We start from the raw sequence: 15793 nt of genomic DNA, 5'->3' as shown, positions 1-15793 counted from the left end.
CATGTCAGGTAGGGCTGAAAACAGCAGAAAAGAAACAGACAAGAATGCAAGGGTTGCAGTGTTTTGTCTACAGCATTAGTGAATATCTATTTTCATTCTTATTGGGCCACACAACTTCCTCTTGAAACAATTTCCACTGGCACTCATCATTTTATGTAAAATAATAACTTCCTTCATTTAAGTTCTAAGCCCAAATAGACTCCACAGTTTACACTCAGATGCGGTCAGATGCAGAATATGTTTTGCTTTGTGTAAAACACAGTGAGCTTCACATGTATCATTTCTTTCCCTTAGAATACACCCTTTGGGGGAAATAATGACCTCCTTCTTGCTCCATCCTTACTTGTTCCAAAAGCTCCACTTCTTGGAAAAGAGATTTCTTGTTAATCATTTTAAACGTCTCTTTTTTTCTTTTGCACCCTTGTGATCCTAAAATAATCAGGCATGCTGCTAATAAAATATTAATCAAACTTTTCTGGTCACACTTACATTTTCAATTCATTTGTAAATGTTTCAGCTGGACTCTTATCTTTTTAATATAGTGCAGAGAAATATTAGTGAAATGGTGGAAGACAGGCATTTAGTACCCCATTGCAGATGTATAGTCCTGATAGGTTATCGAAAGCACCATGTCTTTGAAAATACACGGTGTTATTTACTGTCTCCATATTTTGCTCTACTGAAGACTACTATAACTGCTGCTTGATATTCAGGAACAAATGTGAATGAAGCAGAGAGTAAAACATTATTTCATGGTGAAACTTACTTAGCTCCATGATACAGAGACATAAGCTGGAACTGAGATGGAAGCCTCCTCCCTACCCACACTTTGATAGTACCAGAATGTGCTATGCAGGCTGCTGGGTAGAAAGGGAGTCATTGTGAACTCTACAAACGATGATACCAAACTGACAAGCAAGATGTGACTACTTGTATAACAGTGGCATTACTACTTTGGGGATAACTCCCCATTCTCTACATTTGAGGTCCATGCCAGTGTAGAGATCCATCCATACTTGGCATTATAAACCCACCTAAAAGCTCTTGACATGGGAGGCCATAGGATAAGGAGGGGACTTAATTCTATTCTTTGAATAAACTGACATAGCATGGAACTACATTTTAAAATACATGTTTATACCCATAGATACTTACCACTATCAACCTTAATTGGAGAAGCCCTTTCTAATGGAAAAATTCTTCCTAATGAACTGTGATGAAAGAAGAGACTTGCAGCTGCTATAATTCAGAGACTAAATGGTAGTTGGTTAGTGCTTAACCCTAAACAAGACTTTGATGTCATCTTTTCCAAGACTCGGGGAACATTGTAGATGAAGGTACAGAAAGGTACAGGTATTGACCACAATATAGAGAGAATGGCTTCTAAAAGACATCTTCTGGGCAATACAGAGTCACTGCAAACACAGACTGTCAACAACTACATATAACACACTGAATCTGCATAGGAAGGAGCCCATCAACAACCATGTGTGGATGGAGGAGATACCTAAGGGACCTTATCCCTCACTGCTAAACTTTTACTCTGGATAGAGTCCAAGAAAAAGAGGCATTGTCTTGAGCTATGAACCCACTGATGGTTCCCCTGTGTTTCAATGGACAGCCCCAACCCAACAGTCACTCAGCTGGTCCTGATTAAATGTGTCACATAACAAAACCAAAAGTCATTAATCTGGGAAGTGGACAAATAGAAAGGGACAATGTGGGAAGGCAGAAAAAAGAAGGTAAAAGAGTAACCATAATGCAATATATATGATAATCGTGTGTGTGTGTGTGTGTGTGTGTGTGTGTGTGTAATCATCAAAGAACTAACTTAATAAAAATAATAGTAACTAGTGGTAAGAAAAAATAAAATAACTAAATCAACACTTTGGGTATTGGTAAAGATCAGTAAAGATCAAAAATAACATCTGCATTTTCTGAAAAAAAAATACAGGAGAATATACAGCAAATAAGATCCCTAATATAAGAAATAACTAAAGGAATCTCTAGTATCATCATTTTTCCTGAGAGGTTAATTTGGTAAGCTGGGTTGTGCTCTCCTCTGGAGAGGTAAACTCATCTCATTTTGAATTTTGAGAATTCTGTTAGGGGTGTTTATTATATACAATTCAAAAATATTTCTAGTCAAGACTTGGAGACATTCCATTTTTTTAATACATACAACTGGCTTCCCATAGCAGTTTTCTGATCAGTCCCAAATCAGTCTTCTCCCATACCTTAAGCTACATATGCACAGTTCTGACTAATCTCTAACCATCCAATATGAAAGCACTCACCCCTGGCCTTTGGGAAATTTTATGTTCCTTTTTCATAGTTTTATTTCTGTCTATGGGATCTATACTACTTTGCCACCTTTCGTAGGAGGATCAACACACATAAAGACAGAAGACAAGATGATTTTCTTTCTTTCTTTGTTTTTGTCCAGGAGCAAGAATACAGACATGCTCTATGAGCTGAGCTAATCCCTGGCCTGCTCAAGCTCTTCTGACACCAATTATCCTCAGGATCTTCACATACTAACGTTCACAGAACGCAAAAACATCCTAAAACAAATTTCAAAGTTAGAGGACAAACTTCAAGGATCGCTTAAGCTTGGTTTCTGGTGCACAGTTCCTGAAGGACTTACTATGTTTCCTCTGAAGGACAGATTTGACCACTGTGTGGTCTGGGGACAAAGTGTGGCTCCTCAACTTCTCACTGGATCTGTGATTGTGGCGTTGGTATGTGGAAGCTTTTATAAAGATAAATAAACATGTAAGTAGATATAACAGCCATTCTCCAGTGGGTGGGAAGACATAGGTTTGAAAATGTTGCTCCCATGGGATCCTGCTTCTCTGAAGATACTGCTTCCAATGGGAATGAATACCACTCAGGGGCAGAGAAGATGCCTGGATGTTTTTTAAATTATTTTATTTTAATTGTGTGTGTGTGTGTGTGTGTGTGTGTGTGTGTGTGTGTGTGTGTGTGTGGTGTTTGCACAAGATTCCTGTGCCCACAGAGGCCAGAAATGAGTTACAGGGGCTTAAAAGCCACCGGGAACCAAACTCAATGATCTCAGCAAGAGTAGTGTGTTCCTTTTACTGCTGAACCTTCTTTCCAGGCTCAGTGATAGGGAAACCAATGGAAATACTACATTGAGAGTCTTCCTCACTCCTTTTATAATGAACATCACCAAGGAAAAAGTAGGTCATGATGGTAATGATGTCAGATAGCAAAGACTCTTATACATTGCTGAGAAGATAAACTACTCCTGCCATTATGAAAATTGGCACAATGGTTCTGAAAAGAATTAAAAATAGAACTACCATATGACTCCTTCTACCACTTCTTGGTCTATATGCTTAGGAAAAGGCATGATCCAGGAATGAGAACAGAGGCTGGCCTAGTATGAAAAAATCATAAACTCTTTTTGGGGAGCTAAAATAATTGAGACAGGATAAGTGTGATGTTATTGCTCACGTGCAGACATTTGAGAAGAGGGAGCAATTTACTTCCCTAATGAGTTCATGCATCATAATTTAGGAGTCCTCTTCTCTACTCATAATTGTGGGGGTAACTGAATCTCACATGGAAATTATTATCTATAAACAGTTACATGTGGCTTATATTTAGGGCAAACGTGGCAGAATTAGTGAGTCGGCGGGCTGCTAAATGGTAAAGGAATATCCACAGAGAATTAAAACTTCAACTGAAGCATATATGGCTCCACCATTACAGCGGGTGTCCTTTCACAGCCAACTGGCCTCTGTTGCTGCTTCAGGAAGCCCACTCGCTGGTCTGTGCCTTCCAGGCAGGGATGCTAAGCATATGGCGAGCAACTGCCAAACAAGCAAATGAAGAGAGTGAAGGGAGCCTTACTGTGGCTGTTTTCCTGCTGCCTCTGAGAACCACAGTAAGGAGTCTGCTATTCATATGGTAGGCGTAACATACGCTTGGTCTGTAGAAGACACAGAAGTGACAGACGATGCAAGAGAATTAGTCTGTGTCCTGGGCATTTAGGAGTGAGAGAGACTGAGGAGAAGAAAATGCGATTTCATCTAGGACTGTGATTTTATGGAACATGTAACAGTCAAAATAAGATGAAAATGTTTAAGAGAATTAAACAAAACTTTTGGTTGAGATTTAAAAAAAATATGCACTGTGACTAAAGTGAAATAAAGTGACTGAATTTCTGAAATAACAGAAACTTAGTAGAGTTGCTTATTTCCCACAGGTCTGCATGGGGACCACAGAAGATTGTCTGAAGGATGTTCTGACTGCTCTGGAAGGAATATTGTGGAGGCATTTGAGGAGTTAGACTAGAGGCAGATGAATATGAAAGGGTTCATACATAACAGGATATATTCCTATCTGTGAGGCTTGATATTAATGTTTCCAAAAGATACCCATATAACCCACCTATCTCCAAGTTAATGTCTTACTCAGTTAACAGTCTACGACTATTGCCTAAATACATAATAGGACAAATTTAAATACTTTCAATGTATGGAGGTCTTTGCAAACACCACAGCCAGCAGAACGTCGATCCATGTGGGGCAAAAAGGCAGCCAGGTTCAACATGACTCAGTAGCCAGTGTTGGTTCAAACTTCAGGATTCTGATACCTGGCACTTTAAGTACTGTACTTAAGTACCGTACAATTTGGAAGGAAGATTCTTGGTGTAACTCAAACTCATTTGCACAGTAAAGCTTCAGGCACAACCCCATTGAAAGTCTTCAAAGCTCACCTCTTCCATGAAGATACATTCTATAGATACACATGTCATTTTAAGGGCCTGGGGGAGGATCTGGTGTGATCTCAATTATACAGATAATGCAGAGATTGCAGGCTATCAACCACCTCTGGTTCTGTTTGTCAGAGTCAGGGGAGCCCCTGGCCATATAAATAGCACAGAGATCAACAGGCTATTCACCTCATACATTCACAACCTTCTGGACGAAAAACAGGTTCTATATCTCTTTCTTTAAAGAGATGAATCTGGTTAACAGTCCTGGTTTTCCTAGGTCTTGTCTGTGAGGACAAGGACCTTGTACCCTCTACATTGGTGTACCCTCTACACCAATGGTGAAGGAGAGGCTGTACATTTAAATACAAAGAGGAACAGAGAATAGAGACTTAAACCACTTTCCAAAAGCATCCTAAATTTCATGGAATAGGAGAAACTGGTGAGGTGGCTCAGTAGGTAAAGGTGCTTGCCATGAGAGCTTAGCAAAATGAATTCTGTTCCTGTAACCCACATTAATGTGGAAGGATATAATAGACTCCTAATAGACTCCATAGAGTTGTCTGGCCCACACAAATGACAAAATGGCACACACACACACACACACACACACACGGTGTGGGAAGTCCTTCTGTATATGTGTTGCTTTTATTGGTTAATAAAAAAAAAAACTGCTTTTGGCCAATGGCTTAACAGGACATCGCCAGGCTAGAAGATATATATATATATATATATATATATATATATATATATATATATATATAGAGAGAGAGAGAGAGAGAGAGAGAGAGAGAAGGCAGAGTCAAGGAGAAGCCATGTAGCCCTACCAGAAGACAGATGTTGGACGGAACTTCACCCGATAAGCCACAGCCACATGGCAATACACAGATTAATGGAGATGGGTTAGTTTAGGATATAAGAGTTAGCCAGAAATACACTTAAGCTATTGGCCAAACAGTATTGTAAATAATATAGTTTCTGAGTGATTATTTCATGGTCTGGGTAGCCAGGAATGAACAAGTGGCCTCTTACAACACACACACACACACACACACACACAGGTACACACACTTCTAAAATTATAATTGTATGCATTAATGTGCTTGCTTGTAATAGAAAGCTATATCATAGATTTAGGAGTGGACTATATTTCAATATGAACTCCTATTCTATTATGCATGTATGTACACACATACACATACACAAACATAAATACATACATGTGCGCACACATACATACATACACACACACGCACACATATACACCCCACCTCTCACATCATTTCACTTTCCCATTCTATTGCATTCCACACTTTACTAAAATATCCTAGAAGTATTTGCTATACATCTTTTATAATTTGCTAATCTACTTTACCTAGTAGGAAATACAAAATTGGATGAAATTGATACTGACTTAATGGAACTAAAAAGATATTGAAGGAAGCTCATCAAAAATGAATGGAACGCAACTTGGAAGGTGCGTAAGCAATAAGCCTGTTCTAGAGACATCAAGCTACTATATATTTGAAAACATTACTAAAATCACTGGTTTTTATCTTAACAGAAAGCATTTTTGCATGGCCTCGAGAAAATATTTCAAACAAATAAGAGAAATTAAAATACATTTTTAATAGGGCCATAGGTATAACTTAGTGGTAGTGTATTACCTAGTACATGAAATGCTGTAGACAAGGAAGGGAGGGCAGAGAAAGAGAGAGGAGGGAAAGAACAAAAGGAAGGGGAAGGGAGGGGAAATAAAAGGTAGAAAGAAAAGAAAGAAGATTTCTCTACTAAATGACTGATCTGAGGTTGCTGTTGTTCACAGACAGGTGTGTGTGTGTGTGTGTGTGTGTGTGTTCACCTGTGTGTTCACATGGTGTGCAGGATGAAAGAGTATATGAAGGCTAGAGGATGGCATCGAGATGTCTTTCCTCCATCATTCCTTCACCTTCCTTTTCTTGAGGAAGGTTCTCTCTCACTGAACTTAAAGTTAGCCCATTCCCACCAGAGTAAGCTGACCAAAGAGCCCCAGACATTCCCACCTCTGCTCCTAGTACTGGAATTATAAGCATGTGCAGCCAAGCCAGCTTTTTATTGGGTTCTGGGGATGTGACCGCAGGTCCTTATGTTTGCTCAGCTAATATTTTACTTTACTTATTTGTGCAGTGCTACCAGGTTCAACTCTGGGACCTAGAGCAAGTCAGGTTAGACAGACAAGCACTCTACCAGTGATCTACGTTCACAGCCCTGTGGGTAGACCTTACTCTTCCATTATGAAAATCATTGCATTTAGACTGAGTCCATGTCAATCATACTGCAAGCCAACTGTCAATGTCTAAAATGAGACCAGAGGATTAGAATTTTAATGGAAGATTTTTTAACAGGGTTCCAAGGCATAACACTATCAGTTTCAAATAAGCAAAGGGTTTTTTCTTATAAGGAATAAGACCCAGTAAGAGAGAAGTCATACTAGAGGTTGTGAATGACACAGCAGGCAGGCCTAATGCCTGTGATGGGAGCGGTGTGTTAGATAATAAAGATCAGCTGGGCTCGGAGAATCTGGAGAGGCAATAAGAAAAGGAAAGTGAACAGAGGACTTTGGATTTAGAAGTTAGTTGCATATGAGAGTTCTCATGGGGGAAAAATGTGTCATAAACTAAGTATTCTAGGACTTTTGATCACAGAATAAGAAGGCAAACATTATCCTTCTTAGATGAGAAAACCAGAACTTATATTGAGATCAAAGGTGCCAAATTGGTAGGCCAGGGTTTACACAAAGTTCAGCCTTCTTCCAGTGGAAGAAGTCTTGAGTTCTATGGTACATACGGCTGCACTAAACTGAAAGTTACAGGAGATTTTTAAGGTGTTTTAGGGAACTGCATTAAATAAATAAATATTATCATATAAATCTTTCCCTAAGAAACATTCAAAAGAAATAAGAAACAAGATGTGATGTTTTATTCAACAAAAGACTCACAAAACAAAGGCTCACACTAGCTACTCTGAAGTATATAACGCTGAGAAGATGGATAAAGCACTTCACACGGCATGGAGGAGCTTAGGGATGGGCACACCCATGACTCTAAGATGACAAATTAACTCCACCAATAAATAAAGGAAGGCATTGTGCACTGGGCAGAGAGTACCAGAGGCTTGAAGAATAAACATAGTGTAAGTGGATAGAGTAGTGTTACTTCTTTGTAAGAGGGTAACTGCGTATATATGTACAGCAGTATTATCAGTTGGTAGGTAAGGAATACAATCTCAGAAGAAATAAACTAGCAGCTGACTGATGTGGGAGGGATGGTGGAAGTGTATCTGAAGAATTTAAATTTTGTTTAGAATCATACTTTGATGTTATGAAACAGAGAAAAAAGATCAAATCTATTTGAGGTGAAAAAATGCTACAGAAATGTTAAACTTACTTACAAATCTCCTGAGAACATTTAGGTCATCCTGGGTCAGCTGTGTTGCACGACTCTTAGGAAGTAACACATGAATAACACATGAGAAGTTCTCAATTGCTGTTCCTAAGGAACTCTGCTGCTGATACATTAACCCTTGAAAATAAATACCTATCAAGCAGTATCTAGGATGCAGTATGACCAGAACTGCAAATAGTAGAATGCATATATCCATATTCAGCAAAAACTATCAAGTCAGATGCCTGTCTCACCTTCAAGATGTGAGACTGACAAGCTGGGCTAAACATAGAAGGAAAATGTATAGATTTAAGACAAATAGCAAAGGGATGTGCTGTGGGATGATGCTCTTGTACACTGTAAAGATTTATCACTCGTATTAGTTTAATAAAATGTTGATTAGACAGTAGTCAGGCAGGGATTATAGGTGGGGCAACCAGACTAGAAGTATTCAGGAAAGAAAAAAGGCAGAGACTCAGTCACCAGCCAGATGCAGAGGAAGCAAGATGAGAATGCCTTACTGAGAAAAGGTAACAAGCCACATGGCTAAGCATAGATAAGAATTATAGGTTAAATTTAAGTTGAAAGAGCTAGTTAATCATAAGCCTGAGCTAATAGGTCAAACAGTTTAGAATTAATAAAACCTCAGTGTATTTCTTTATACAGACTGAATGGCTACAGGACCGGGTAGGATAAGAAACTTCTTTCTACAGGGAGGAGTGCAGACAGTGCCTCAAATCCAATAGAACAGTCAGGACAACAGGCATTGACAAAACATAGACATGGTATTTTAAAATATATTAGCATGTGGGGAACGGGTGTGTAGTGCATTTGATCTCCAGACCACATTTGACCTTCCTACCTGGAGCCTTGCTCAGCCATCATCAGAGAAGCTTCCTTCTGGAGGAGGTAGGAACAAATACAGAGACCCACAGACAGATAAATGAGCAGAGAGTGAGAAATCTTGGAACACTCAGCCCTAAAGAGGATGTATCCATCAAATATCTCCCCTCAAGGTTCAGAGAATGCTGTGGAAGATGACATGGAAAGAGTAAGAGCCAGAGAGGATGGAAGACCTTCTTAACAGCACTGTCCACACACCTATGAACTCACAAAACTGTGATAGCATGCATAGCACCTGCACGGGTCTGCACCAGATTGAATCCTAGAGCTGAGAGAAGAAGTGAGCACATGCTAACCCAGAAGCCAGTTCCAACTGACAACCACTTGCACATGAAAAAAATAGTTTTATCCAAGGGAGTCTTACTAAGAAACAAACCGTTCTTAAGGGTAGACCGCATGCACAGAATTAGATAGTTGGCCAGGACAAAATGACTCAATGGCCTCTTTGAAGGTTCTTTGTCTTGTACTGGTATGTCATGGCATTATTTTACCCTCACAGGTCCTTTGTGTATATTTTATGGCTTCCATCTTGTGTTTTTATGGTGCTTCTGTGTGTGTGAACATGTGTGTCTCTATACATTTCTTGTGTTTTTTACTTTGGTTCTCTTTATTCTATGTGCTTGTTTTCTCCTATTTTGATTTGTTTTTATTTTATTTTATTATTCCTAAAACGTCTGGTTTCTAACAAGAGACAGAAATGGAGTGGACCTGGATGGGAGGGAAAGTGAAGAAGAACTGAGAGTGGTTAGGGGAGAGGAAACTGTAATCAGAATATAGTGCATGAAAAGTATATTTTCAATAAAAAAATTAAAACAATAAAAGTTTTATGTAAAATAATAAAATCAAATTAATTTTATAATGTTTATTTACTATTTCCTTGTATATAGTGTCAATTCAAAATAAATAAATGAAATGCTAGTATAAGATCTGTCAAGGTATCATTCACAGCAGGAAATGGGAATAAGCAACATTAGGGAGAATCAAGAGATTTGACATAGAACTAGACACTAGAAAGTACTCAGACTGTTCAAATTATGTTTATTCATTACACGACAAATGTAGTTTTGATTTAACAAGTACCTCTCACACAGATGAGGTCATAAAAATGCACATATAATTCCAGAGCGCAAAACCTTCAGGGCCTGGGTACAACAGAAAGCCGTTTCCAAGCCAAATCCAGTCAACTCACCTGCCTTATCTTATTTGTTTTATATCGTGGCTAACGGTACTATCATATAGAGCTGAGCTTCACTATTCAGGAAGAGGCATGTCAGGTCTTGCTCCAATATGATTACTTAACAATTGAATGTCACATATATACACTGGAGGTTTTAAGGGATGTAGAAACACATGGGAGGCCTTTAAAAATATAATGCCTAGGATGTGGGTGTGGCTCACAGATAGAGCACTTGCCTCCACATACAAAGTACTGGGTTAAATCCCCAGTTTCACAACAGTCTTACCAACTAAACAATTTTTAAGACATCCCACCTCCAAAATTTTCTTTTTTCTTGGATTCCATGGCCTTTGAAAAGAAGCCATGAAGTTGAAAGCAGGGTGGCAGGGAGGGGAGGTCTGAGTTGGAAGGAGTGGGGTGATGTAATGAAAACACATTGCATGCATACATGAAATTTGAATGGAATCTAAGAATCAGTCAAATTAAGAAACCTTTATGTCCAGAGCTTGTTTCTTACCCATGTGTGACTGCTGCAGATTGCCTGTAGAGATACATTTAATGTTATTTATGAAATCTTGTTTACTTTACATTCACATTGTATCAATGACGATCTAGGGGAGATAAGACTCAACACACCATGATGAACTTCAAGGAAAAAAAAACTCATACTTACTCTGCAGCATTTAAATGTTTTATGTAATGCAAACATTGTTTCTGATTACCAGTATCTTTCCCCAGGACAGGTCTCATCTTCTTACAACCTCCTAAGCAGGTTCCATATTCCCTGCTTGATCTCTCTCGTTCTTACCCCATAAACAATGGGGTTCAGAGCTGGGGGGATGAGGTGATGCAAGATGTTGAGCAGGATAGGGACATCTGGGGGAATCCTCTCCCTGGCCAGGTTAGTGATGACCAGCACTAGCAGGACTGTGCTAAAGAAGAGGATGAGGATGAAGTGGGAACCACATGTGCCTAAAGCTTTGGCCACAGCTCCCTCAGCTTTGATCCGCAGCACAGCCTTCAGAATGAAAGAATAAGAAAGAATAATGAGGATGAGATCAGAGCCCAGCAGGGTCCAGCCTACGACAAACTGGTAGAGTTTGTTAAAGGTGATGTCATCACAAGAGAGTTTGGACACAGACAAATTGGTACAAATGCAGTTCTTGATTGTTCTTGCACAGTATCTCAGTTGGGAAGAAAGTGCAGGGATAGGCATAGTAAGAATCCCATTTCGGGCTGCCACAAAGATGGCAGCCCTAGCCACAAACTGGTCAGTGATGATGGATGGGTACTGCAGAGGCTTGCAGATGGCCACATAGCGGTCATAGGCCATGACCATGAAGGTGCAGGACTCCATCGTCAGGAAACTGTTCATGACAAACATCTGGAGGAAGCAGGCAGAGAAGCTTATGGATTTGTTGTCAAACCAGAAGATGGCCAGGACCTTAGGGATGACAGTGAGGCAGAGCACAATGTCCAGCAGAGAGAGAAGGCTGAGCAGGTAGTACATGGGCTCATGCAGAGAGGCTTCCATCCTGATGGTGATGAGAAGGGTGGCATTGGCCCCCATGGCCAGGAGGAAGAGGAGGCTGAGGGGCAGGGACAGCCAATGCTGCCAGGTCTGGTAGTTAGGGAAGCATATGAGGAAGAATTCAGAGACCGGAAGGGAAGAAATATTTTTCTGTGCTTCCATGTGTTGCTTTCTGATCATGACTGACACCAGAAAACCTTGGGACTAGAACAAAAGTAAATCATCCACACACTATGAATACCCACAAGGAGTTGGTTAATTTCACAAATAATTATTTAAAAGTAGTCTAAGTACCAGTGAGTTGGCTCAGTAGGTAAAGGCACGTGCTGACAATTCTAAAAACCTGAGTTCAATCCCTGAACTTATGTAGTGGGAGAAGAGAACTGACTCCCACAGGTTGTCCTTTGCCCCCGCACATATGTGTCATGCATTCATGAGACACCTCTCATCCTCACACACTTAATAAACAAATAATTTTAAAATCATAAGGGTTAACCTAATATTGTCCTAGGTGCCCTCTAGGAATTGACAGAAAAGCTATATTTCCTGATTTTGTATGAATAATTCCTGTTTCTGTTGTTTTTATTTTTATATCAAATTGATTTTAAAAATTATATTTCCATCCTTCTTAAAATGGAGTGCCATTGTTATTTAGCTTTGCAGAGGAAAAAGCGAAGGCATAAGTAAGTAATGCTACTTTTCTAAATCACAGTACCAAAAACTTGAGCTCTATAACTCTCTCTATTACATTTTCCTGTCACTGAAACAAAATGTTCAGGCCTCAAAGTTGGTCAGCCATGAAGTCTTCACTCAACTGTGTGTCCTTTTCCATCTTCCAAGAGAAGATATCATAGTCAAATAAGAAGCCAGGTTCAAGTGACTCACTATACTGTATCTGGTGACTTCATTGGAGATACAGCCTTTATTTGAACATAAAAAAAGACTTCAATTGCATAAAAAGATTCTTTGTTAAGATATAATAAAGACATCCCCCAATGTCCTAGACAGTGGGTGAGATGAGAACAAGAGATTTTAGGAGCCAGCAATTTTTTGGATACTATTCACTGACTTTCATGATTTCTCCATGAGTCATTGAGCAACTTCCCACTAGTTACCGGCCTGGTAAGTGATAGCCAACTTATGAAACATTTATTGAGTCAAACTTTTACTTGGTTTCCATACCAGGGCTGTTCTCTGAGCATTGGTTGATAAGCTCCAGTGACACTATGTTTTTAAGGCTCTGAGAAAGCCCACACTTGGACATTTTCAACTCAGTAATGATAGTGGTCCTGCTGAGGACTTAGGTCTCCTATGGCCAGCTTGCCTCTCTTGTCTGAGAGAACAGAGGCTACTTTCTTAAAGTAAAGAAGTAAGTGTGAGTAGTCAAAGGCATTTTGGAGAGAGAAAGAAGCTAATTTACTCATGTGTTTGGCCCATCATGTTATCACCATACACAGACTTCCCAGCACTATAAAGTCTAGAGTAAAAATGTAATACAGACCATGTGTGCACCCAATGGCTGTTGAGCACAGTATGGGACAGGATGGCCAGTCACTTACACTTTCACTTTGGCTATTGTTGGAGACCAGCATCCACAAGGTTATCACTTACCAGGATAGGGGCATGGGAATTAGAAAAATAAGTAAAGAGACCGAAGGTGCAAGTAAAAATAATAAAACAGAAGCATAAGATAGAACCAGGAGGGAGTTCCAGTGAATACTGAAATCTGCCTGCATTTAATTTTACATATACTTTTATACCCCAATACAACAGAGGGGAGAAGGCAAAAGACAGCTTTAACATGATACAAAGGACATGATACTAGAATAGTTACTTGCTTCAATACTTGAGACATCAAGTCATTAATTCCTGAGAAAAGCATTCTGTTGTTTAGGCAGTGAACCCACCCTAGACCATGTATCCTGAAGGCAGCCCCTCCCTTGGTCAAACCTCTTAAGTCAAAAGAAGAAGCAGAAGTATGCTAGAATTCTCTGACCTTTGGTCAGGGTGGAGTGGATCTACCTGTACGGGCCATCTTAATGTCCAAAACACCAAGTAACCACACCCTAGGTCAGGGTGTGTAGCCACAGTTGTTGTCAACAACTTTGAGCAGCCTCAAACTATCTGACTTTCAGAAAAGGTGGAAATAAGTTCATATTTTTGGGCCCCCACAGACTATGTAAAGGTAATCTTGATGTTAATTTAATGGCATCTCTTACTTTTAAATGATTCATGGAAACTTATTTTTTTTTTGTTTCATTTCTGGGTCCATCCAAAATTACAATTTTACTTTCTTTTCATGATTAGCTTCCCTTTAGGGATTTCTTTATGAATTGGTCTTCTTTGCTTCAGCATGGGAACCCATGAAAGACAGCATAATCAGCACCTGCATTGCCCCAACACAGGCATCTTCCAAAGACTAGCTCTCTATAAAACTCAGTTACCTCCATCCATCCCGCATCCTGTTGTTTCTTCACACCTTCCTTCAGATATAGAAACTTCTATAAGATATAGAAATTTATAGCTACTTTTTATTAAGAAACATAGTTATTATTTACTGTGGAATGTCAAAATTTTTAGATATCAGCTGGACAGAGGTGGTGCACACCTTTAATCCTAGGGAAGCAGAGGCGGGCTGATCTCTGTGAGTTCAAGTTCAGCCTGGTCTACAGAGTGAGTTACAGGACAACCCGGTCTACGTAGAAAATCCCTTTTAGACAACAACAAATATGGCACTAGGCACATCATTTTTGTGTAAGAAATACTTAGAAAATAGTACCAATTAATGATAATAAAGAAAGACAAACCAGGAAAGAACAAAAAGGAAAAAAATGAGTTAGAAAAAGATGCAAAATCTAATCACATATAAATCCAAATGAACCATATTTATCCACTCCTATAGGTCAGAATACCCCAACTTACCTTGGCTAGATGACAGTCAGCTTAACAAATAAATGTTCTTATGTAAAGTAATCTTCATCATTTCCAATTGGCTATGAAGCTCTCTTTCCTAGAACATTAAAGCAAAGAAAAAGAATTATATCCATATTCTGTCTAGTGTCTTCAAAGGATTATGGTGTCTTGAGCAATGGAAGAGATTATTCGATCCAGCCCAAGAGGCAAAAATGTGTCACGTAGGCTGGGAACCCAGAAGGGTAACTACGGCAGCCAAAATAACTGGTCCTTAGTTATCTAATGCCTCTACACCAAACTTTTGTAGGGAGGCTGAATTGTAGTTAATAGCATAAACTTATTGGGCCTCTCCTAGTTTCTTGCTCATATATACAATAATAAAAGCATAGAATTAATTTGAGAATCTTTAGCCTGAAAATATCTGTTTTCTAAGTGTATAGTGCACAGCTAACACTGAAAACTGAAGGACCGATAAGAAAGTAGGGGTGTTCCTGACTTCAAGAATCTAGCAAAATCTAAATTTTGGATATCAGGCTTGCAGCAATCCTACTGGAAGAAATCCTTCTTTCTCCTGTATTAGACGCCTGAGTCACCACATACCCCACCATCTCTTCCTGAAAAATTCCTGCTTCTAAGCCAAGATCAACAGCTTCCAGAGGCTACACCACTAATGCTATTTATAACAGTTGGTTGCACTATTTAGACCAGCCTCTCAAAGATGCCAAGGGAATTTTCATGACCCAAGTTCCACTCCATCCCTTCTCTCACTGCCCACAGGGACTAAGGCCGCTTCACATATCTGAACTGGGATCATACAGCTAATTCCTTGAGGAGTTGGATGAGAAAACTCAGAAGGCAAGTGCAATATGGAAGTAATACTGGGTAGTGAAAGAAAGTTAAGTAAAATAAAAAGACATAGGAATTCTAGACTAAGAGTATATGTATTTGAAAGCAAATATTTTTGACTAAGATCTTAAATGTCTCCAGATGAAGTGTACTCTTAGAAAAATGGGCTTAAGTGGTGGTGAAATGCAGCCATTTCTTGACATTTTTATGGGGTTACATAATATTGAATGATTTTAAACTGAAAATTGTTCAAAATT

General features: G+C 39.3%; 1 protein-coding gene across 1 annotated transcript; it reads right to left on the bottom strand.

The window, feature by feature from the left end:
* Positions 1–11000: 11000 nt before the first annotated feature.
* LOC125395940 (olfactory receptor 56A4) lies at positions 11001–11957 on the bottom strand. Its single transcript, XM_048427696.3, has one exon. The coding sequence runs from the start codon at positions 11955–11957 to the stop codon at positions 11001–11003; it is 957 nt and encodes a 318-aa protein (XP_048283653.3).
* Between the last annotated feature and the right edge of the window lie 3836 nt (positions 11958–15793).

This window comes from Myodes glareolus, chromosome 7, assembly GCF_982192425.1.
Source record: "Myodes glareolus chromosome 7, mMyoGla1.1, whole genome shotgun sequence".
Lineage (NCBI taxonomy): Eukaryota > Metazoa > Chordata > Mammalia > Rodentia > Cricetidae > Myodes > Myodes glareolus.
The sequence above is the reverse complement of the archived record's forward strand: the minus strand, read 5'-3'. Positions and strand labels throughout refer to the sequence as shown.

Coding starts and splice junctions, on each gene's coding strand:
- LOC125395940 (XM_048427696.3), bottom strand. CDS start 11,957: ATGATCAGAAAGCAACACATGGAAGCACAGAAAAATATTTCTTCCCTT.